The sequence below is a fragment of the Barbus barbus genome, assembly GCF_936440315.1.
Source record: "Barbus barbus genome assembly, chromosome: 34".
Taxonomy (NCBI): Eukaryota; Metazoa; Chordata; class Actinopteri; order Cypriniformes; family Cyprinidae; genus Barbus; species Barbus barbus.
The window spans coordinates 5,962,473-5,987,711 of record NC_136762.1 but is presented as its reverse complement, the minus strand read 5'-3'; the positions used below and the strand labels follow the sequence as shown (position 1 = coordinate 5,987,711).

Below are 25,239 nucleotides of genomic sequence, written 5' to 3'. Positions count from 1 at the left end.
GGATGATGACTAAGATGAAGATGAAGTCTGCAATCGCCAAGTTGAGAAACCAAATGGAGTTGACGGTGGTCTTCATTTTGTAGCCAGTCACATATATGACGAGCCCATTTCCAACAATACCCAGACCAAAGACGACAAAGTATATGAATATATTGAAGATTTCAATCTCTGATAAGACTATCTGCGTTGAGTTGGTCAACTGCCCCACACTGTTGGTCGCTACACAAAGAAAAGAGAAAGACAATGGTTTGTGACAGAATTAACATTTCTGATTCTTTCCTTTGAGTTTTGAGTTGAAAACTGAGTCAACTAGAATGATTCGTTCACAAACACAATTGATATAGTTCACAAGTTCAAATCACTGACTCAATGATGGTGTTGCAGTGGTTAACCAAGGAGGCCCGTTTCTGACACCAAATAAAAAATAATGCCAACTTTTTTATCTCACAAATTGGGCTTGTTTTTCTTACAATTCAGAGAAAGAAATCAGAATTTTCAAGATATAAACAGAATTGTGAGATAAAAATGCAGAACTGCAAGATATGAACACGAAAGTTTACATCTTGTAATTAATTTTGTTTTCTGCCGTGGAATAAAAAATAATGCAATTGAAATCTAATAAATTTATCTCAAAATTTGTATATTTTTATTTCAAAGTTCTGACTTTTTCATTTCCTCAGAATTGTGAGTTGTTTATATCTTATAATTTATAACATCTCACAATTCTGTTTTTTTCCCTCAATATTTTGGGGGGGAAAGTCAGAATTGTGTGATATAAATTCAGAATTGCAAGAACAAATGCCTGAAATGTGTGATTAAGAAGTTGCAGTTCCCTTTTTAATTTCATTTCTTTTATCCTGTGGCAGACACAATCTTCCAAAGTTAACAGCTCAGGAAAAGACAGTTGTTAGTAATGAATTTCATTTCTGAATAAAGCTGTTGTATGTCTTCAAAACATGTTTTACATTTTTTATTACAATTATTCCAGCTCTGATTTTTAGTATGAATTTTATTATTGTTCAGTTAGAACTTTTACACATTTCTACTCATTGTAAATCATGCTCAAGATAAAAATCATGTTTAATCTAATTTTCATTATCAAAATTATGGGGATCAAATGTTTGCTAATTATTATAATACAAGGATTTACTCATTCTTACACCAGGGGGCATCATTTAAAATACATATTATAATTTTTTTTAACACAAAATTAAACTTTTTTTTAAACCATAAGAATAAATGAGAGTACTTTTAACTCAACTAATTATTTTGTTTGCTGTCTACAGCTGTTAAATTAAAAAGACTGTCAGAAATGTCTCGTTGCACAATTCACATGCATCATAAGACCATAAAGCACAAGTCATTAAACAGGCAAGGCTGTAACTCATGTACAATGTACAATAACTCATGTACAATATTTTATTGTTGTTCTGAGCTCGATACTGCTTGCAGCCTGTTTTGCATGTAAGCAAATAACTTTTGCATTAATACAGTTGCAAAAGGTTGCATCCTGTATGACCACAGCTTTTTAACCACTACTGGCTAACATGGCACGCACTAAGCATGTTACTGAAGTCCCAAAAACGAATGCACATTTTTTTTGTTTTTTTGTTTGTTTGTAATTTAATCTTAAAATAGGGTTTCACACTGAGTAACAACAACAGGGACAGATGATGAGACGATTCTTAGATTTCTGCTGGGTTAAAGTCTAAACTTTCTACTTCATTGGTAGCCTAACGCTGCTTAATCTTGATCAAATCAATCATACAGAAGAGGTTAAGATAATGAAACCCAACCAAAGGGGTGGAGGAATTTTTACAGCAAAAAAAAACCAAAACACTTCACCCAGTTCTTTTCATAGGGCATCATATCTGTCTCAGTAAAACTCAAATTTGGATTAGGTACAATATAGGTAAAAAAAAAAAAAAAATAGCTAACAGGAATATTGCAAAGATAAATATTCTTACCCATTTTTTGTCCTTTCTGTCTGTCCTTCCTGCAAGTGTGTTATCAAAGCTACCAACAACGTCTTTGCATGAACAATTGCTGGTTGTTTCCCCTTTACTTAAATGAAAGAGAGAGTGGGGTGGAGTGATGATGCAACAAGGGAACTACGCTTCTGTAGAAAACTATTTTGAATATCAGCTTTCAAAGGAAATAGTCTTCCATGGGGACCCAAAATAGAACCATAATTAATATTGTTGATTAACAAAATAAAAAAATAAAAAAGAAATAAAGAATATTTATGACAACAGCCACCAAAAATGAAGGGGAGAGCAGATAATTAGTTCTGCAGCTTAACATTGGTGCTTTAAGCCTGAAATGCAAATTTGACTTGCCACATTCTATTCATAATATAGTTTATTTTTCTTTTTGAGTGTTTAAAAGTAGTGCAGATGGCGCCATCTAGAGGCCTTGATCGTTTATGCAACTCACTTTGGTTAAAAGCATCTGCTAAACGAATAAATGTGGACCAATAAAATGGCAGACCTTTTAAGCCATTAAGACTAGTTTGTCATCTGTCCATCTTCAAAATGGACAAAAAGCACCTTAATGGCTCCATATGGCTCACTATAAATAGTCTTTGTAAGTTTCACTGTGTGTAGGAGAGATTTTGGCCTTTTTGTATTATGATACAAATGAAAACCTGATTTGCATACAGGAAAAAAATTATGTCTATGCTTATTCCTAAGACAATATATCCAAAAATCCTTTCTATTTAATTATTTAGACTGGTAGAGGGTTCCCATATGTGATACAGTAAGAACAGGTGAGGTGATTTATGGCAAAAGGGAAGTTTAATATCATTAAATACCATCTTAATAAGTTGCTTTTAAGAATTTCATTTTTAAACATTTCCAAGTTTGGAGCATAGTTTGGTACATCCCTGACTCATTCTTGAATGCTCACAAAAGAGAACCAGTCCAGTGTCGACTAGAATCAATTTAGCAATGCCAGTCTTTTCTGGTTTCCTCTTACATATAAATACGCATGCTTTGCACTTTTTAGCAGTAAAGGAATGACTGCAGCAGGACGGTTCCAAGTACCTCTAGGAAAAAGATTACTTGAGTATGTTTTACAGGAAAATACTAGAGATTTTCATGTTTAATTCAATGTGTGACTGATATTTGATTCTGGAACAGCATTCTACTGTCCAAAAACATATACCTAACCCTATCCCTACCCCTACCCATAATTCATCCCAAGGATCGGAGGGAAATGATAGCTGAATAACAAGGGTGCAGAAGCACCTAACATTTGTTGTAAACCTAAACATTTCCTGTAAATTTATTCCTCAAATCTGATTTGTTGATTGGGATGTCGATCCAGGAAGACATTGTACTTGGTGAAATCACGTTCGCTAGATATTTACGTTTTTCAGTGTAAACAGGCTCATCATTTCTAACTGTATGTGATTTGCATTTGGGAAAATAAGTATTTTTTCATATGCCATAAAATGTATGATGTGAGATAATGTTGTATTAAAATAATCAACAAGATTAAGCCAGATTTTCTAAACACCCCCCCCCCCCCCCCCCCCCCAAAAAAAAAAAATAGAAGAGACTGAGTCATTGATTCAACTTTACCACTGGTATAATGCAGTTTAAGGCTGTTTATTTTGTTCAACTTCATTTGTATAAGTCATAAAAGTGGCGGCTATCAAGGAAAGACAGCAGAGTTGTAAATGTTTAGATAATTTTAATGGCTTCATTTTTCATCCTGGCAGCTGGCAAGCATAGAGATAGGGATGTCTTTTGTTTGCTTTGAGACTTTGAAGTCCAGATGATCCTCAGCGAAAGCCATCTCCAGCACCAGCAGCAGAGACTGTTTGAGCTTCTTTTTATACTCATCACACATGAACACATATAGGGTTCAGACAGCTGTTTAGAAAAGCCAGGAAGTTCACTACAACTTCTGTTTTTAACAAAACCTCTTTAGCAGACTCACTCCACCGATTCTCTTTGCACTTATGTAATAAAACACGTGGATATGATAAGGAAGCAAAAAATATGAAAAAGGCCAGGACCACAGCTACAATGACCTGGTACGATCTGAGCTGCTTCCTCTTTTTGAGGTTTTTGACTCACACGCTGATAGCTATATGAAGATGCAATGATCAGGAAGGTGATGAGGAAGCCAACTATGAACCTATATTTGACTAAAGACTTGTAGGAATGTATAGATGTAGGATAGTTAAAGATTCCTTTAGGCTCTGTTCTTGCATGATTGATGACAACAGGGATGCTGCAGCCGATGGATAAAACCCATACAATCTTGCAGATGATTTTGGCGTTGAACAGGGTTCGATTATTCTGAGTCCAAACGACCATGCATGTGCAAAGGCATCGGTCCAGACTGATAGTCGTTAGCAGAAAGATGCTGGCAAACATGTTACCCTCTAGTGCTCTTCGGTCACTTTTGACCGAAAGATTTAATGTTTTGAATTTTTTTTAAATCACAGCTTCATCGGAATGTTACCAAACTTGGTGACTTTTATGGCATTTGGAATGTGATTCGAGCAATGGTCGTAAAAAAAAATAGTCACACTTGTGCTCTTTGTTCAAAAATGACCGACCATAGGAAATGAATGGGAAATCGACAAAAACAGAAACATTCAGAGAATTGAAAGTAACGTCACATACAGCTAAGTATGGTGACCCATACTCGGAATTTGTGCTCTGCATTTATCCCATCCTGAACACACACACACACACACACACACACACACACACACACAGACAGACAGACACAGCTGGAGCAGTGGCCATTCATTCATTCATTCATTCATTTTAACCAATTTTCAAATTACAATAATATTCTGTGATGGAAAAATTTTCTGATATAAAAATGTATTTATTTTACGTACATTTAAATAATATTTATACACTTTTTGAATTAGGAAAAACAGAGCAAACATTTAAATTTTTTTAATTATTTTAATTGATCTTCATTTGTTTTCATAATAAATATTGTATGGAGATTTCATTTTGTATAGATAATCGTAGTTTGGAAAATCATTTTTAAGTAATTTAATTATGATGGATTTTCATATTTTGAAGTGAAAGGTCTGGGTCTGAGACAGTAATATGTACAAAAGGCAATATAAAGCATAATCACGCAATAAACAAACAAACAAATAAATGTAACCGTCATAAAACAAAACAAAATAATAAAAATAAAAAAGCTAAAAACAACCACTGGAACACTGGCTGCAGTTAAGAACACACCTTTATATAAAAAATGATTTCTGGAATTTTTCTAATTAACATTTTCACAGAGAATGAAAAATAACAATATTCTTTCAGCAGGCACCATTTATGCACTGAAAAAAATGATACTATATATTTTTTTTAAGGTAAGTGGTTGCATTCAATTTATTTTAGCTACATTTAAATAAACAAATTTAGTTGACTTAAATAAATTGACTGCAGCCACTTACCTTAAAAAAATTCAATGAATATTTTTTTTTCAGTGTGAATAAAATTAGACTCATTTTCTGTATATCTTCAGTCTGCGTTGAAGCCCCTAAAACCTCTTTGCATGTTCTCTTTTCAGTTGACATTAACAACTGCTGATAAATTCCCCTTTACTTATTAAAGAGTGATGGTGGGATGGAGTAGGAAGGGAAATATGCTTCTACAGAAATCAATTTTTATTGACTATATGCAATTTTAAGTTCTATTCCTGCAATCTGAAATTGAATCATGAGTGCAGAGAGAAGTGTGTTCCCTACCAGGTGACACGTTATCGAAAGATAGGCCAACTATCCTGTGACACGGGACATCCAAGGAGAAACTTTCACTGTACAGATAAAATCCAGAGATTTATTTTTGGGACACGGACTTCATTGATCATAAGTCTGTACATACACATTTGACACACTTTTATTTACAACACAAACTGAATCAGTAATTGTAAGACAATAAACTACATTATCAACTTAGAGATCGATTTTATTATTGTTTTCTTGTCTTTGTAGCTGGTCAAAGAAGCATTGGGGTCTTTTGTTGTCATTGTGACCCAGAAGGTCCAGATGTTCTTCAGCAAAAGCCGTCTCCAGCACCAGCAGCAGAGACTGTTTGAGCTTCTTCTTAAACTCCTCGCACATGAACACATAGAGAATGGGGTTCAGACAGCTGTTTAGAAAAGCCAGGCACACCACAAAAGGTGTAGTTTTAGATATTACTTCTCGAACATTGACATCCTGCTTATTCTCTACAGTATTTAATGGAATAAAACACAATTTGTGAATATGGTAAGGGAACCAGCATATGAAAAAGGCCAGAACCACAGATATAATAAGACGGTAGGACCTGAGATGCTTCCCCCTTGTGAGACGTTTGACTCGCACTCCAATAGCTATATATGAAGATGCAATGATCAGGAAGGGGATGAGGAAGCCCACCATAAACCTGTATGTGAAGAGAGACTGTAAGTCTATATACTTGGTGCAGAAATTGATGACAAATGGAACACTACAGCCGATAGATAAAATCCACACAATCATGCAAATGATCCTGGCTTTGAGTAGAGTTCGTTTATTCTGTGACCACACAATCACCCATGTGCACAGGCATCGGTCCAGACTGATAGCGGTTAGAAAAAAAATACTTGCAAACATATTTAGCTCTGTCATGAAAGAGAGAAGCTTGGACAAAACGTAACCCAGCGGCTTGCCAAAGATCAAGACAATGCGTATAACTGGGGCGAAGGAGAAAAAGAAGTCCGCAATCGCCAAGTTGAAAAACCAAATGGAGTTGACAGTCCTCTTCATTTTGTAGCCAGTCACAAAGATGACAAGCCCATTTCCAATGAAGCCCAAGACAAAGATGATGAGGTAAATGCATATAGTGAAGATCTGGATGCTTGAAAAGCCCTCGTTCGCCTGTGTCACGGAGACACTCGTCAGATTATCATTTTCCAAACTGATGCACACTATACAAAGAGATAAAAGTGCAGTGAGAATTGGTTCTGCAGCAAAACAACATGCAAATGAATCATTTTGTGGCACATTTGACTAACAACACATTTCTCTGTTTGAAATACTGCACCATCATTTTTGCATTGAAAAGCAGTAGAATGGAAGAAAAATGCAAGGATTTGAGACGCTTTGTTTTTAAAGTTGAGCTTTTTAGCGTTGCATTTTATGCAACATGTTATGAGTGAACGGATCCTTATTACCAGCAATTAAACCCATTTACAGAAATTAGTTAATTATTTTTAATGTATGGCTTTAGATTAGGCTTCTGTGTCTCATTTACTAACATAATTTATGTGCACAAAACATCACTAAAATTCATTCAAAAAATAAAAAACAAAAAAACTAGATGATCCTTTTGTAGGATATCAGAGACTGAATCAGACAATTTTAAGATGCATCAGAACATTGAAACCTGAGGAGCTGGAATGCAGAGAGGCCTTAAGGAAACAGGACGTCATAAATCTAGTTTGAAGCAAGCAATCTAACCAGCAAGCCTCTTTCACAAAACAGCTTGCAACATTGAGACAAAAGAACACTTATTGATAGTTCCAATTCAGGAAAGAGACTGTCAAATTTGGGGCAAGGAATCAAGACTGATGTTTAAAGAAATGGCCGTCACATGTAAACCTGTGATAGGAAATCATGAGCTACAGACTCTCTTGGGCAGGTCTTCCCCCATACAAGACAAAACAGACTTAAATTCCTTTGTCTAAAAGAACATGCCTTCGTTCTCCATAGAACTACATAAAAGACTTTCATTTTCAATTTTTAATGAAACTAATCATTTCTATGCATAACTGCATATTGTGTATGTAACACACATCTGAATATCCTTGTTTTAATCCCTCATTGTTTATGTAGTGCTAATAGCTGAAGGATTATTATTCATGTTTAGTATGTAAGAGGTTGAAAATTCATGCTTTAAATGTTTCTCCCAATCAATTCTTTGTCAAATGCATCATAGTCTTGTTATAGAAATCTTGCTCAAAAAGTATATTTTGCCAGAGCCTGTAAAGTTCGGACCTCTGACTGAACAGATAACAAGTTGATTTATGATTTGGTGGAGACACAAACCAACGCCCCAAGCAAGGACAGTATCTAATTGGTCAAGACATCCAGATGGGACGGTCTGAAAGCCGAGTTTAAAAGCTCAGGACACCATCTTTTATTTCTCTTACTTACTCTTTTCAAAACTCTTTCTGCTTCACATTTTGCCACCGCGTGCTGCTCTTTGAGTGTGCTCTGGCCCACATGCCAGCTGCTCCCACGATGGAAAGAAAACCAACCTAGTCTCGTTACATCCTTTTATTCTTTTACTTTAGTTTCTTTTCTTTCCGTGGAGTTTCGTGTTCTAATGTAAGTTTGCTACAAAGTCCAGCTCCGACTGTACTCGCTTCAAATTTCGACCAGATCAACTCCGCATCCTCAGCCAACGCCCAAGACCTCACTTCAAAGACTACTGAACTCAATCAGACACTTCGGGAACCCCCTGTCTGCAACGACGACACAACCCCGTTATACAGGCAAAGCAAGCAAGTACACCTCCAGATTCTAACTGAATCAGGTGCAGTTAATATCAATTTTAGCCTCATTGAGAAACTCAATTAATAAGTGATTGATGGTTGTTCAGGTCTATGCAATTGAACATATTTCTGTAAACTTGGGATTTCACATTTCCATTCTCTTAAACTCATCCTTTCCTTACTTTCTCTCTTCCTGCAACATGTGAATGCTTGTGTTCATGTGTTAGATTAGTTTACATGTCTTAGGTTTATATAAATAAAATCTGAGTTATATTGAAAAGAGAAGTATCTTGTGTTTTGTGCTCACAAGTTAATGTCTTAATCTGCCGATCTTGTTAATGTGCTATTTAATAGTGTTTTCACTATATTTTGGATTTTAATATCCAGTGCAGCGTTTGTTACACGGCTCGTTCAGTGAATCGCCATAACACTGATTCTGTTCAAATCCCAATAAAATCATAAATGATTCCCTTTGAGCTAAATTAAACTATTTCTTTAAATTACATATTAATATTACTTGTATTACGTTTACACTTTGTTACTTAACTTTCCTTTACTTAACAATTTCATTTACTTAATGCGCATGCTCTCAGGGAGAAACAGCATGACAGCGCGAGCAAGCAAACATGCAAGGACGTGTTTTTTGCAAATGAGTAAAGTTTTGAAAGAATGCACAGAACAACTGGGATATGTGTATACAAAGATGTTTCAAATCTTTTTAGACAATGGCTTTGTACCATTGACCTGGAAGAATTCTATAGTTATCCCGGTACCTAAAATACCTCATGTAAAATTAAGTGACTTTCGTCCTATTGCGCTCACATCAGTTCTTGGCAAATGTATGAAGCGCATCGTGTGTAAGGAATTGTCATTCCAAATTGAGAGGTTTATCGATCCCCTGCAGTTTGCCTATCAGGCAAATCGGGGCACTGTGGATTCCTCTCTTACTCTTTTGAATAAAGTTCATCATCATTTAGATAAGTCAAATAAGTCAGAATACTTTTCATGGATTTCTCATCTACTTTTAATACTTTTCCACCTCCATACAGAATGCTGAAAACTCATCTCTTTCGCAAATATTTGACTGCATTCTAACTTGAACGATGTCTGAAACTTGTATTGCAAGACCTTCCTGTGTCTATTTGCCTCCTTATGATGATCTCTCACTGTATTCCTCAACTGTAAGTCGCTCTAGATCAGGGGTACCCAACTCTGTTCCTGGCGATCGACTGTCCTGCAATGTTCAGCTCCAACTCTAATCAAACACACCTGAAGCAGCGAATTAAGGTCTTCGGGATCGCATGAAAATTAAAGGCAGGTGTGTTTGATTAGAGTTGGAGCTAAACTTTGCAGGACAGTCGATTGCCAGGTACAGAGTTGGGCACCCCTGCTCTAGATAAAAGTAAATTAAGAAACGTAAATATAAATGTTATTTTTAATAATAATAACAAACAACCATATTAAATCATATTGAAATATTGCACAAATGAAACTCTTACCCATTTTCTGCAGCTTGGTTTGTATTGTCAGTGCTCACAAAAACTTGGCCAAATAATCAACAGCTGGAAACAGGATCTCCTCTACTTATATGAAAAGCACACGGGTGGATGGAGGATATTACATGCGCACTTTGTGGTTGATTTACTAAGAATAACTGCATGATTTGGCAGGGTATTTTTCTTTGGCCTATATATTTCTCACAGGCAAAATAAAAATGCCCAGTCTATTCATATATATATATGTATGTATATTTATATGTGTGCGTGTGCGTGTATGTGTATATATATATATATATATATATATATATATACACACACACACACACACACACACACATACATATATGGACCAGACCATTGATACAAGACATGATGGATCTATTCTTTCATGCTGTCTACCCCAAATTCTGACCCTACCATCCAAATTTGCAGCAGAAATTGATATTTATCAGACCAGGCAACATTTTTCAACCTTTATACAATCTTCTATTGTCCAATTTTGGTGAGACTGTGCAAATTGTAGCCTCAGTTTCCTGTGCTTAGCTGGCAGGAGTGATACCCGGTGTGGTCTTATGCTGCTGTAGCCCATTAACTTTAAGCATTTATGCATTCAGAGATGCTCTTCTTCATACTTTGTTTGTAACAAGTAGTTAGTTGAGTTACTGTTGCCTTTCTATTAGCTCAAACCAGTCTGCCCATTCTCCTCTGACCCTCTGGTGTCAACAAGACATTTTCACACACAGAACCGCCACTCACTACATATTTTCTTTTTTTTCTTTCCTGAAACATTCTCTGTAAATCCTAAAGATGGTTATTTGTGAAAATCCCTGTAGATCAGCAGTTTCTGAAATACTCAGACTAGCCCATCCAGCACCAACAACCATTCAGACGATTGGTATGTTCCACTTTTACTCAGAAGTTGGAAATTCCGAGTTCCTTGTAGGAACTTGCAACTGGAGTTCCGACACGGAATGTAGGAGGAATAGCAAAAACTCCAACTTCAGAATCCAATATGGCTGCTCAGTACATCAACAGAAGAGAAACAATTGTAATATATTGTTTATTACCATTTATGTTTGTCTGTGTCTCAATAAACGCAGTGGTGCAACACAGTACTATCCAACCTCTATTTGTGGACATGATACTATGGCGATATCTATGCAAAATACCACTTTGTATGTGTTTTTAATTGACTGGTATTTCTAAATATGGATGTGTTCATCTTCAGTCCCACCCATTTGTGACGCTGCCCTATAAGCATAGACACAGCCCTGAGTGAGAAGCTGTGGTCCGCCTCCGCCATTACTGATTACTTGCTGTAGCTGCTGGAGATAAACAATGTCAGCACCAAAGAGGCTTTTCAAGTGTTGTGTTTTGAGATGCATAGACTCCCTCCATTAGACTCCCTCCATCTGAGCCGCTGAGGACACTGTGGTTAAGTTTCATTGTCTACGGAAATGTCCTGGAAAAAATCGGTAAAGTCCCCAATATGTGTAGGGATCAATACCAACGCTTTGTGTGAGAACGCCAGCTCCAGACAAAGTAAGTATTACGAGTTTGTTTTCCAAATTGCCTTTCTGAAAGAGCTTCTTGGCACTGTGTAAGGCTAATGATGCTAAAGCTACCATTGTCTGGTGCTGTCTTCATGAATGATCGTGAATAGGAATGTGGTAGTTAAAAGTTGCATATGAAAGCAATGCGAGTCGATCGCTTGAGTTTATTGAGCTCATAATCACGAGTGGGTCTTATAAAGTTTGTGATAGCATGCCATACACCATGAGACCAGCTATGTTGTTATTTTTATCCCGCTGTGCTCCCGTCTGTGTAATTCATAAACGCAAATTTATTATGCAAAGTATAATCAGATGACTGACTTTGAAACAGCGTATGTTTTCTGTAAAGATAACAGGCTTGTACTAATCGTGGAATGTTTATTTGCAAAGGCTAGCACTACTAATGCAGGAGCTTGAGCTCTTGAAGCTCCGCCCTCTTCTCTGAGAGCACCAGCTCATTTGCATTAAAGCAACATACTCAAATACAGAGTGTTTTGGCTCATACCCTAAAAGTGGCAATTTTAACAAGCTATAAAACATTATCTGTGGGGTATTTTGAGCTAAAACTTCACATACACACTCTGGGGACTTATTTTACATATTGTAAAAAGTAGCATAATAGGTCCCCTTTAACTCACACACATATATAGCACATTTAAACGGTTTTATTTTAATTGCTTGAGTCATTAAGCATCTTTAGAATGTGTGTGTTTTTTTTCGTATTTTTATTGCCATTATGTCCAGAGAGTCAGAACTCTAGTTGTATGCGACAGTCTGGTCAATCCATTGGCGGAGATAAGACACGCGGGCGTAGATGGCTGGGGTGCGAACATTGCAGTCGGTGCTGCCCCAGGACACAATGCCCACCTGATACCAAACACCTGCGCTCTCACACACCAGAGGACCACCAGAATCACCCTGTAGTTGACAGACGAACCCATACACATAGACACATCAGGACAATAGCACTGTATATATATGCATTTAAATATTAAGGTATCTGTCTTCATATACCTGGCAAGAGGAGACACCGGAGGCTCCAGCGCAGATCATGGCATCAGTGATTCTGCTCTGACCCCAATGTTGCTTGCACTGAGCAGGACTTATAATGGGCAGTGCTGTCTGCTGTAGGATACGAGGACTTGCTATAAAAACAAAGCAATTTGAAGAAAATCAAACCACGTTTTGTCATTTTAGAAGTCATTTGAATGTTTTAAGTGATGATGATGATGACGATAAATTTACAGGTGGTTCCAGTTCTGCCCCATCCAGTGGTGACGCAAAGAGTGCCGGAGGGGATGCTGGTGGAGGAGGAAGCCAAACACACAGGAGAGATACGGGATGTCAGCTGGGCTGGAGAGGACAGTTTGAGCAGGGTGACATCATTGTTGAAGGTATTTCCGTTGAAGTAAGGGTGGCTGATGGCCTAAAATGGGAAGAAAATTGACTGTATGAGATGTTTTTAAAAGTTACTTCATAGGTTTTAGACACAGTAGATGATTAAATATTATATTTAAATGATAATGGTTAAATATTATATTTATAGGTTTTGAGGAAAAGATAGAGAAGCTGTAGGTTTGGCAAGATTTTTAAATGTTTTTTCTTTTTTTTTTAAATATAAATCTCTAATGCTCACCAAGGCTGCATTTATTTGATCAGAAATACAGTAAAAACAGTAATATTGTGAAATAGTATTACAATTTAAAAAAACTATATTCTATTGTAATATATTTTAAAATGTAATTCATTCCTGTGATGACAGCAGAATTTTCAGCATCATTACTCCAGTCTTCAGTGTCACATGATCCTTCAGAAATCAAACTGATCTGCTACTCAAGTAACATTTCTTATTTTTATCAATGTTGAAAATAGTTGTGCTATTTTTGTGAAAAATTATTCTATGATGAATAGAAAGTTCAAAAGAACAGCATTTATTTAAAATAAAAATAGTTTGTAACATTATATAAATATATTTACTGTCCCTTTTAATCAAATGCTGAATGAAAATATTCATTTTACTGAGCCCAAACTTTTGAATGGTACTGTAATTGTTATACAAAACTTATAAACCCAACATATTAGTGACCTCAAACGTATAGACATAACGGCCTTTAAAGTTTTCCTCTTGACTAAAAACTCATCTTTTTTTCATATTAGTGTTATCTTTTAGGCAGTATTGACAATTACTTACAATGTTAAAAAAACATTTACAGAAACATAAAAAATCTAAGACATGACACAATGGCTAAAGGAGTCTGACGCAAGTATTTGTAAGATCCCATCACGTGTGCTGGTTCTGAGAAGTAAGCAAGCAATATTTTTAACTGCGGCAGAATGAAAAAACCCTGTGGCTCTTGAGCTAATGCCAATGATATCATAGAACCACAGCAATATTATCAGCGGACAGTGACTCAAAGTAAAGGGATGCTGAACTGATATCATTAAAGCTTATACCTTGGCGATGCTCATGACTTGAACGGGCTCAGCGTTGGAGCCTTGGTCATGCTCTCCAAGAATAACATAGTGATATCCAGCCCTAGGGTAGGAAGAATAGACAGGAAAAGTTGAAAATAGAAGCACAGTAAAGACTCAGGCAGGGTATGTTAATGAAGTAAAACCAAATCAAACGTTCTTACCTGACACCGCAGTGGGCAGCAGTGACCACCCAGTACTGGTTGATCAGGGATCCTCCGCAGAAATGGAAGCCATTGGATTGCTGGTTCATGCATCATTAAATATAAAAGATATAACTTTGGGAATGATGAACACATTGTTTGTAATATTAAATTTTCCATGCATCTCAACTTATACTTTTTAAGGTTCTATACAATTTAATATGTATAATTAAAACTAATAAAATTTACCTGGAGAGAGACCTGCCAGGGCCAGGAGCCAGGCACTGCATTCTCTCCATTAACAATTTTGTTGTAGCCACTAATTACTGGCTTAATGGCAGGCACTCCACAACCTATGTAAGTACATGAAAAAACATACAATTATGGGTCAGTTCTTGATCACTTTTTAGTTTTATTATAGTACTATATCTTGAACCTCAGAAAGTCCTCTGATTAAAAAAAAAAATATATATATATATATAAATGCTGTCAATTATGTTTTAGAGTCATTATTATCTTCAGGTTGACACTGACTCCTACTACCCTCATTGCAAACTTTGAAAACTCACCCAGAGTGGAGGCCACCAATGCAAAACAGCTGATGATCCAGAGCATGGTGGAGACAAGTACTTAAAGTTCTTCTGCTGTTCCCATTGGGTCTCTCCCATGCTTTATATTCTATGCAGCATCTGATAAAAATGGGAATTCATCAAGGTGCTTCCATGCAGCTGGTAGGATCTCAGAGCTCAGGAACATTCATATCTCGTTTAGTACAGTCATGTGACAAAAAGTATGTTGAAATATTGACAAGAACAAATGGGTCAACTGAGAAAAAAGGTCGGCTTCTCACCTTTGTTGAAACTTTTTTTTTTTTCCTGAATGCATTCAAGTGTAGCATTGAGACACCTGAGATGTTATTCTTTCCCCTGTAAATATATAACCTGAAGTTCTTGTTGACCCCATATAATCTTTCCAGCAGAAGATACAAGAACGAAAATGCAAAAAAAAAGAAGAAAAAAAAGGTTATAGATCTTTTCTCCTTTCTTATATGCTAAATAATTAAACAAATTAATTTGTTGTTTATTCTGCAGGATGTTTTGTGGTTGTTTAACACCGTAAAATAATGTGAAAAGATGTTTAATCATTGGGGATTCTAGGAAAATGCTTAGGAGGTTACAAAGTGTTACTCACTTTAACGCTGACACCCTGGGAATGCTCAAAGTCTGCACAGGTTTTGTATTGGAACCATGATCATGCTCTACAAGGACAACACAGACAAGCAGACAAGTGTGTAATGTCTTTTCTCAATCAATGCAAACATATGATGGATAGCTTTTTAAAAAGCACTGGCAAAATACAGAAGTGCATAAACAGACATGACTTAACAAGCTCTTCCGTTTTAGTTGGATTTGATCCTGAGAAATTAATTTAACACACTATGTACTTTTAATATAAAACCTTGCACTGGATTAGGAAACTGATGTTATACATCTACTATAAATCATCCAAGTCATTCCCAAATGGTGAAAGTTCTAGCACCATTGTTTGCAGATGCCACTTAGTTTGATTTCTTCCAGTGAACCCAAATTAGTGTGCTTGTGCATTGTAATAAACAGTAAAGGCATACCAGAAAGCTTTATTTATTTAATATTTATTCAGTATGTATGCATACATAAGCTCAGCATAGTCAATAGGTTGTTAAAATGAAACATTGTGGATATATAAGTTAGTGATCACTGGACTAATGAATACATATTCAGACACAGAAAAAACAAAACTGTTAGGCATGAGACTCAAGCTGGTGCTCTAGTTGAATCTAATAACTTCATTGATCCATTTGCGAAAGTAAGACACATGGGTGTAGACTGCTGGACCGTCAGTGCGGCAGGATTCGTGGCCCCAGGAAACGATGCCCACTTGGTACCAAACGCCTGAACTCTCACACATCAGAGGACCACCAGAATCACCCTGCAGTGGACACACAGACATCAGTGATCAACATTGTGAGTTTAGACCCTTTTATACTGTCTGTGAGCTGCTATTTCACATTTTAATTAATTTAGTTAGAATCTTTTTCTTTAATTAAAAGCATGTGTGTAATATCTTGATACCTTACAAGACGAGGCTCCAGAGGCTCCAGCACAGATCATGGCGTTAGTGATTCTGTTCCTATCCCAAAACTCCCTACACTGAGCTTGACTCACTATCGGCACAGTGGCCTCCTGCAGAAAACGAGGATTTGCTAAAAGCAAAAGAATAATGTGAGACAATGAGTGTCTGAACGGTTCAGCAGTTTATCTAGTTCTAGTAAATCAAGGAGTTATAGGTATTTTGAAAATGTTCTGTTGTAGGTGATAAGAATTGCAGACTTACAGACAGTTTCAGTTGCTCCCCAGCCAGTGGTAACACACAAAGTCCCAGGGAGGATGCGTAAGGAGCTAGGCAGACATATAGGAGAGATACTGGACGTCATCTTTACTGGACTGGACAATTTCAGTAGTGCAACATCATTGTTGTACTTGGTCAGTTTGTTGTAGGCAGGATGGGTGATGACCTATAAGTGTAGAAAGAAAAACTCTTTTGTTTGTAATGTAGCAATTTGTTTTTTTTTTATGAATTTATTCATCAAGGATGCTGTCACATTTGACTTTTGAATTGATCAAAAGTGACAGTAAAACCATTTTACAGTTACAAAACATTTTTATTTTGAATAAATGCTGTTATTTTGAACTTTCTATTCATCAATGAATTCTGAAAAAAAGCATCACAGTTTCCACAACAATATTAAGTAGCATAAATGTTTTCAACACTGCTAATAGAATAGATTTAGTTAGAATGATTTCTGAAGGATCATGTAACACTGAAGACTGAAGTAATGGCTGCTGAAAAGTCATCTTTGCCATCACAGGAATAATTTAGACTTTACAGTTTTTCTCAGTCACTTTGGTGCATTTCTCGAATCATCCTTAATATTTGCAAAGAAGTATGTGGATTTTTCAAAACAATTCGTACAAACAGCACTGCGCAATGGATTTCCTGCAAAAACCTGTAACGTACTCAAAATCTTTAGTTCATCTCTCAAAAATTAGTATTTATCTCAATGAATATATCAGTGCCATCAGAATGAATAGTCCTTGTGTCATTGATCACAAACAAAATAGGCAAAATGCTTAGTCATGTTGTCATTATAACAGTGCACTCTGTTGGTATTACCTGCTGTAAGCTATGGCAACAGTTTGGATGACAGTTACTGTACTGAAATGCAGAAGGCTTGCGATTCTTATGTATGCCATATATCCATTTCAAAAGTACAAATTTACACATTACTGTATGTGGGATATTGATTGAAAGAGACTGTTTCAAAATGTTTGAATTATTGAGGATATGGTCGATCTCTCAATATTTAGCTGCACATTTCAGCCATTGTAAGGCCATGATTGACAACATGATCCACAATAGTGGCCCTTATTTCATCTGATAGGTGCCTCTGTTCTTGGCCTCTTCTGTCTCTTCCTCTGTTTTGCCCTGTCTGTACCCTTCCACCATAAATCCTTACTCCTCTTCTTCCTCTCGGCTGTTGACCCTGATTGTTTTCTGGATGTCCATCCAGAATTTGTAAGTCTTGTGTTGTCCTCTGTCTATATATGCTTTCCAATTGAAGGTTCATGAGATGCACCTTTGAGCAATTTCAGAGAACTGGTTTATAATTGGTTGATCTATATTCTCTTCATTAGTGAAAGTCAAGATTCACCTGCACAATTCATGGCAAACTTACAAAGTCTAATAGAAATGTGTAGAAAATATGTTTAACAGTTTATGGCAACTAGATCAACCATTTTGCATTTAATAACTTATACGATGAACTAATGACTAGATGTTTTGAGGGGAAAGGCTATTGCACAGAGAACTGAATAATACATTTTGAGCAACATGATATTAACAACTGAAAATGTAGGAAACTGCAGACAAATGTACATAATCAGTTGCATGAATGTAGCAAAGTAATTGCAATTTGTTCAAAAGAATGAGAAACTGCTTTTATGATGTTCACAAGTGACTAGATGATGTGGAGGTTGAACAAGTAGTTTTGAGAATTTCATTTCTGATCTGAGAAATGCACCAAAGCAACTGAGAAAAACTGTAAAATATATTAAAATAGAAAACTAATTTTACATTTAAATCATATTTCACAAAATTGCTGTTTTTATTGTATTTTTGATTAAATAAATGTAGCTTTGAAGAGCCTTCTGTCAAAAATATGAAAAAAATCAAATAAAAACTTCCCCAAACCGATGCCAAACTTTGGAATAGAGTCATTTAAAAGTTTAACTTCTGTTTTAATACAGTAATATAATTGAAGATGATACCTTGGCAATATTCTTGACTTGAGTACCTTCATTGGTGACAGTACGGTCATACAGTCCAAGGACCACATAGTCATTTCCAGGCCTAAAAAGACAGTGACAAACCAGGAAAAGTCTAAAACCTAAAATACCTGGATGAAATGACAGACAGATAGATAGACAGACAGACAGACAGACAGACAGACAGACAGACAGACAGACAGACAGACAGACAGACAGACAGACAGACAGACAGATAGATAGATAGATAGATAGATAGATAGATAGATAGATAGATAGATAGATAGATAGGTTCTTACTGAACCGAACAGTGGGCAGCAGTGAGGACCCAGTTTTCGTTGATCAGGGAACCACCACAGAAGTGCTGACCTCTTGATGTCTGGATCAAATATAAAGAATTTCATCATTATTTAGAGAATGAGGCCCATCACCACTAGGATACTCTTAGAAATGGATCCAGTAGTGTAAACAAAGATTGTGTCTTTAAACTTATAACTCTACCTGTATGGAGACCTGCCAGGGCCATAAGTGATTAATATTTACAGGATGTCCCCCAACAACATTAATTTCTGGCAGAACTTCTGGCTGATCTTTTGGCAGATCTTTTGGCAGATCTTTTGTCAGATCCTCTTCAAAACTTATAAATCTTTTGGCAATTCCACCTGCCGGGTAACGCCCTATAGACTGACGCACTCCACATCCTATTACAGTTCATAAACAAAGAAATGAAAAAAGGTATCACAATAACATGTCAAGTTTGTAGACCTATAGGTATATATATATGTATATATTATACGAGTGTGTGTGTGTGTCACCTTTTATCATAAAAACTCACCCAGAGTGGAAGTCACCAATGCAAAGAAGCTTATGATCCAGATCATGTTGTACACAAGCACCTGAAATATTTCAGTTGTTTACATTAGGTTTCTCCGCTGCTTTATATACTCTCAAGTATCTGTTAGATTTTGCAATTCATACAGGTGTTTCATTCAGTTAGGAGGAGCTCAGGAATGTTTGTATTCATTATATGAGTAAAAGAACAATACATTTTTTTATTATTCTTGTCCTCACACAACTGACTGTTATAGGTGGGTCAGCCAAACAGAAACAACGGGATATCACCTGCCTTTCTGAAAACAAACTCTTTTTTCCTTTGTAACTACATTTCTTTCTCCATGAATGCATTCCCTAGTGAAAAATAAATATACTTAATTGTATTTAAAATATATTTATTTCATGATAAGTATACTAAAAATAGATTGACATGTCTATACTAACTAATTGCATGCTTTCATCAAGCACAAACTTAGTGCACTACAAATTAATTTGTAAAATACTATACTTTTTACAAATGCATTTGGGGAAGGATGAAATATATATATTCATTGTTAAGAAAGTACACTGGCTAGGTTCTTAATTCCATCTACAACATGTTTGAAACTTGCTAAAAGTGGTTTTCACACATACATACTCATATAAACTAACTGGACAAACCTTTGAAAGAGGACGCCACTTCATAACCCCAATGACATGTTCATGCTCATTCAGCCCAACAACTAGTGTTGATAAGAGATGAATGAAGCAACTCATCTCCATGATCATCTCAGTCCTGTGTAATTGTTTTTTTTTTTTTTGGACAAACCAAAGAAAATGTGAAGTATGAATTGAAACATCTACTATAACAATGTAACAACTATGTTACAAGCTATTATTGTGTAGGTGTGTTGGTATAGATGTCAACTGGTATAGAGTGTGGTTTGTATGTGTGTCATAAAAAAAGTGTGTGTGTTTGTAATATTTGAGAAAGAAAAACTCTACTGTAAATCACAAATCCAAGCACTGTGTGCACCAGTAGAGTTTTGCTGGCATCTAATGGGGAAAATTTGGTACCCAAACGAAATTTTACTGAAAGTTCATTTTTTGAGATATCAACCTCAAATTTGGAACACAACTTGTTTAGATTTATGGCTTTGATTTTCTAGCAGGTTTAGAGTTCAACATGTTTCATATATAAAATATTCATAAAATAAAATATTAAATATTGTTCATGAATCATTTTCATAAACTTGATTCATTTTTTTTTTTTTTTCCAGCAAAAATAGTAATGATTTTATGAATTTCTTTCTGAAATTTTTTTCAGTTCAGTAGACTGTTTGCTTTAAACGAATGGTTATTGTCATGGTGTAAAGAACAGAAACTGCTCTTTGTAAATAATTGGAATCTTTTCTGGGAGCGTCCTAGGCTTTTCCGTGCTGATGGCCTGCACCCCAGCAGAGTCGGAGCGGAACTCCTGTCGGACAACATCTCCAGGACGCTACGCTCCATCTGACTAGTAAGCCAATTCTCAAATGACTTTTGTTCTACCCACTTAAATGATAGAAGTACCCGCGTTGTCCAATCTATACAGACTGTGTCTGTCCCCCGAATAGCGAGGTCAAAATATAAATTTAATGCAGGATCTAGAAAAAATCTGATCGTGATTAAACCAGAAAAACACAAAATAAATGAACAAAAACAATTTTTGAAGCTTGGGCTCCTAAATATTAGATCACTTGCACCCAAAGCAGTTATTGTAAATGAAATGATCACAGATAATAATTTTGATGTACTCTGCCTGACTGAAACCTGGCTGAAACCAAATGAATATTTTGGTCTAAATGAGTCTACTCCACCGAGCTACTGTTATAAACATGAGCCCCGTCAGACTGGCCGTGGCGGCGGTGTGGCAACAATATATAGTGATATTCTCAATGTTACTCAGAAAACAGGATACAGGAGGTTTAAGTCATTCGAAATACTTCTGCTTAATGTTACACTGTTAGATATGCAAAATAAATCTCTCCTATCTCTTGCTCTGGCTACTGTGTATAGACCGCCAGGGCCATATACAGATTTCCTAAAAGAATTTGCAGATTTCCTCTCAGATCTATTGGTTAATGTTGATAAACTGCTAATTGTCGGAGATTTTAACATTCACGTTGATAATACAAATGATGTGCTAGGACTTGCGTTTACTGACCTAATAAACTCTTTTGGAGTCAAGCAAAACGTCACCGGGCCCACTCATCGTTTTAATCATACGCTAGATTTAATTATATCGCATGGAATTGATCTTACCGATATAGATATCATACCTCAAAGTGATGATGTTACTGATCATTTCCTTGTATCGTGCATGCTGCGTATTACTGATATTAATTATATGGCTCCGCGTTATCGTCTGGGCAGAACTATTGTTCCAGCCACCAAAGACAGATTCACAAATAACCTGCCTAATTTATCTCAACTGCTCTGTGTACCCATAAATACACATGAACTAGACGAAATAACTAGCAACATGGGCACTATCTTCTCTAATACATTAGAAGCTGTTGCCCCCCTCAAATTGAAAAAGATTAGAGAAAAATGTACTGCACCATGGTACAACAGTTATACCCATTCTCTCAAGAAAGAAACTCGTATTCTTGAGCGCAAATGGAGAAAAACTAACTTGGAAGTTTTTAGAATTGCGTGGAAAAACAGTATGTCCAGCTATAGACAGGCTCTAAAAGCTGCCAGGGTAGAGCATATCCGCAAACTCATAGATAATAACCAAAACAATCCAAGGTTCTTATTTAGCACAGTGGCTAGACTAACAAATAAACAGACACCGCCCGATCTAAATATTCCCTCACAATTTAATAGTAATGATTTTATGAATTTCTTTACTGATAAAATAGATAACATCAGAAATACAATAACAAATGTAGATTCTACTGCGTCTAGTATTTCAGCTTCATTCATCGCACCCAAAGAAAAACTGCAGTGCCTTACAACTATAGGACAGGAAGAGCTAAACAAACTTATCAGTACATCTAAACCAACAACGTGTTTATTAGATCCTGTACCCACTAAACTACTGAAAGAGTTGTTACCCGTAGCAGAAGAACCTCTTCTCAATATTATTAACTCATCGTTAGCCTTAGGTCACGTCCCAAAACCATTCAAGCTGGCGGTTATTAAGCCTCTTATTAAGAAACCACAACTAGATTCTAATGAACTGGCAAATTACAGACCCATTTCAAATCTTCCGTTTATGTCAAAAATTTTAGAAAAAGTTGTGTCTGCTCAATTGTGCTCCTTCTTGCAAAAAAATGATCTCTATGAGGAATTTCAGTCAGGTTTCAGGCCTCACCATAGCACAGAAACTGCACTTGTTAAAATTACAAATGACTTGCTTCTTGCTTCAGATCAAGGCTGCATCTCATTGCTAGTATTACTTGATCTTAGTGCTGCGTTTGACACTATAGACCATGATATACTCATAGATCGACTACAAAACCATATTGGTATTCAAGGGCAGGCTTTAAGATGGTTTAAATCATACCTGTCCGATCGCTACCACTTTGTTCATTTAAATGGAGAGTCATCACAATTATCACCAGTAAAGTATGGAGTACCACAAGGATCAGTCCTAGGTCCTCTTCTATTTTCAATATACATGTTGCCTCTTGGTAATATTATTAGAAAATACGGGATTAGTTTTCATTGCTATGCTGATGATACTCAACTATATATCTCAACAAAACCAGGTGAAACTTCTAAACTATCTAAGATAATAGATTGTGTAAAAAATTTAAAAGATTGGATGACCAATAATTTCCTCCTATTAAATTCAGATAAGACAGAGATATTACTTATTGGACCAAAAAACAATACACAGAATCTCTTGGATTACAATTTACAACTTGACGGATGCACTGTCACATCCTCTAAAGTCAAAAATCTGGGTGTTATATTAGGCAGCAACTTGTCCTTTAAAAATCATATTTCCCATGTTACAAAAACAGCATTCTTCCATCTTAGAAACATTGCCAAGCTTCGAAACATGCTACCTGTTTCTGATGCAGAAAAGCTAGTTCATGCATTCATGACCTCTAGACTGGACTATTGTAATGCACTGCTAGCTGGTTGTCCTGCATCTTCAATAAACAAGCTACAGATAGTCCAAAATGCAGCGGCTAGAGTTCTTACAAGGTCAAGAAAATATGATCATATTACCCCAATTTTACAGTCTCTGCACTGGCTACCTATTCAGTTCCGTATCATTTACAAAATATTATTACTTGCCTATAAGGCCCTAAATGGTTTAGCTCCTGCGTACCTAACTTGTCTTCTACCACGCTACAATCCAACCCGCTCCTTAAGGTCGCAAAACTCTGGACTTTTGGTAGTACCTAGGATAGCAAAGTCCACTAAAGGAGGTAGAGCTTTTTCACATTTGGCTCCCAAACTCTGGAATAGCCTTCCTGATAACGTTCGGGGTTCAGACACACTCTCTATGTTTAAATCTAGATTAAAGACACATCTCTTTAGCCAAGCATTCACATAATGCATTTTATAATCTTGTACTGTAGTATATCTGATCAAATGTACATTATTATTATTCTTTAGCTTGGGATGGAACAGCAGCTACGCTAATTATGTTTCTATTTGTCTCTGTTTCTGCCACGGGATTAACATCCCGTGGTAATTAGGAATGACAGAAGCTTCAGTCTGGATCCAACCCCTAAATGATCTGAGATGACCGAACACCTGAGAAAAGATAATGCCAACCCCTCAGAGGATGCCAACGCTCAGACAACATACAGAATTACCAAATGACCACTGGAACTAGTTGAGACCTTACAATCTGACTTTGCTGCAGTTAAATTGAACTGCTGGTTTGTTGGCCAGAGGCCAATGTTTGATATTGATATTGTGATATGTTTGATATTGATATTGTGATATGTTTGATATTGTGCAGTTGCTTTGACACAATTTACATTGTTAAAAGCGCTATATAAATAAAGGTGACTTGACTTGACTTGACTAAACTTAAACCTGTATGATTTTTTTTCACTTTTTAAACTTTTTTTTTACTTCAACAATAATCTACCATGGGTCTTCTTTAAAATGAGACCACACTTAAGTCCCTGCTCCCAAGCTTCCAATTTGTATGACCGTTTTTTTGACATGGACATTTTTGTCCACTATGGACCTAAGTGTAAAATTTTTTATCGATGCACAAGGGTTAAAGGGCGATTTTTCTCATTATTTTGATTTTTTTTTTGCACCCTCGGATTACAGATTTTCAAATAGTTGTATCTTGGCCAAATATTGTCGTATCCTAACAAACCTAAAAAAAAATACAAAATTGACCCTTATGACTGGTTTTGTGGTCCATGGTCACATATAGAAAGTAGTTACAAAAGTAAAGATTTGTAAACAACATATAGTCATGGATTTGAAATGGTGAAATAAATTCACGAACTTGATCAGAAGGTTTATTACTTTAGTATATTCCCAGTAGCCTATACTCCAATGCACCTGTACCAACACACCTTTTTCCATTAATGGTTATTTAATGTCCCGAACGGACAACGACAGCATTGCACTTGGAAATGTGGACTGCAGAGCCCTTTGGGCTGTCAAAATATTATGAATTATTAAACGAATTATTAAAACGATCCTGACCAGCCCTCAAAACTACACAAAAAGTCAAATCAATTCAAACTACACAAAAATGTCAAATCAATTCAGAGACGTTAACTACATGAAAAATAACTAAATAATTTCAATTGATACATCACATATAAATCCACAGTGGACTGCGAGACCGTCAAACTGCCAAAACATTTCATTGCATTTCACATTAACATTTGTGCAGTGCATTGAGAGTTGA

General features: G+C 36.1%; 4 protein-coding genes across 4 annotated transcripts in view; all 4 read right to left on the bottom strand.

The window, feature by feature from the left end:
• LOC306854166 (chemerin-like receptor 1) overlaps nt 1–2,041 on the bottom strand; it is a 3,803-nt gene extending 1,762 nt beyond the window's left edge. The window contains exons 1-2 of the mRNA XM_079391983.1: nt 1,968–2,041; nt 1–219 (exon numbers count right to left, since the gene is read on the bottom strand). The exon at nt 1–219 is cut by the window's left edge and continues 1,762 nt beyond it. Of these exons, the coding sequence (XP_079248109.1) occupies nt 1–219; nt 1,968–1,971 (223 nt within the window). The 5' untranslated portion in view covers nt 1,972–2,041. The remainder of the gene's footprint in view (nt 220–1,967) is intronic.
• Nucleotides 2,042–5,941: 3,900 nt separating this feature from the next.
• Nucleotides 5,942–10,008, bottom strand: LOC306853782 (C3a anaphylatoxin chemotactic receptor-like; the record flags this gene model as incomplete). Its single annotated transcript, XM_079391430.1, has 2 exons — nt 5,942–6,936; nt 10,005–10,008. 2 exons carry the CDS (start codon nt 10,006–10,008, stop codon nt 5,942–5,944), a joined length of 999 nt encoding a protein of 332 aa, XP_079247556.1.
• A 1,911-nt stretch (nt 10,009–11,919) lies between these two features.
• On the bottom strand, nt 11,920–14,820 carry LOC306854066 (chymotrypsin-like protease CTRL-1). The gene is made up of 7 exons (XM_079391866.1): nt 14,742–14,820; nt 14,422–14,525; nt 14,194–14,273; nt 14,012–14,093; nt 12,803–12,983; nt 12,572–12,702; nt 11,920–12,475 (listed from the first exon to the last, which is right to left on the bottom strand). The coding sequence occupies exons 1-7, from the start codon at nt 14,785–14,787 to the stop codon at nt 12,314–12,316; spliced, it is 786 nt and encodes a 261-aa protein (XP_079247992.1). The 5' UTR covers nt 14,788–14,820; the 3' UTR covers nt 11,920–12,313.
• Nucleotides 14,821–15,978: 1,158 nt separating this feature from the next.
• LOC306853779 (chymotrypsin-like protease CTRL-1) lies at nt 15,979–19,417 on the bottom strand (the record flags this gene model as incomplete). The annotated part of the gene is made up of 7 exons (XM_079391426.1): nt 15,979–16,140; nt 16,284–16,414; nt 16,546–16,726; nt 18,540–18,621; nt 18,836–18,915; nt 19,038–19,237; nt 19,372–19,417. 7 exons carry the CDS (start codon nt 19,415–19,417, stop codon nt 15,979–15,981), a joined length of 882 nt encoding a protein of 293 aa, XP_079247552.1.
• Nucleotides 19,418–25,239: the final 5,822 nt, after the last annotated feature.

Coding starts and splice junctions, on each gene's coding strand:
- LOC306854066 (XM_079391866.1), bottom strand. CDS start 14,787: ATGCTCTGGATCATCAGCTGTTTTGCATTGGTGGCCTCCACTCTGG. Junction 14,526..14,741: donor ATTGGTGGCCTCCACTCTGG/GTGAGTTTTCAA, acceptor GTACTTACATAG/GTTGTGGAGTGCCTGCCATT. Junction 12,703..12,802: donor GGGCAGAACTGGAACCACCT/GTAAATTTATCG, acceptor TTGTTTTTATAG/CAAGTCCTCGTATCCTACAG.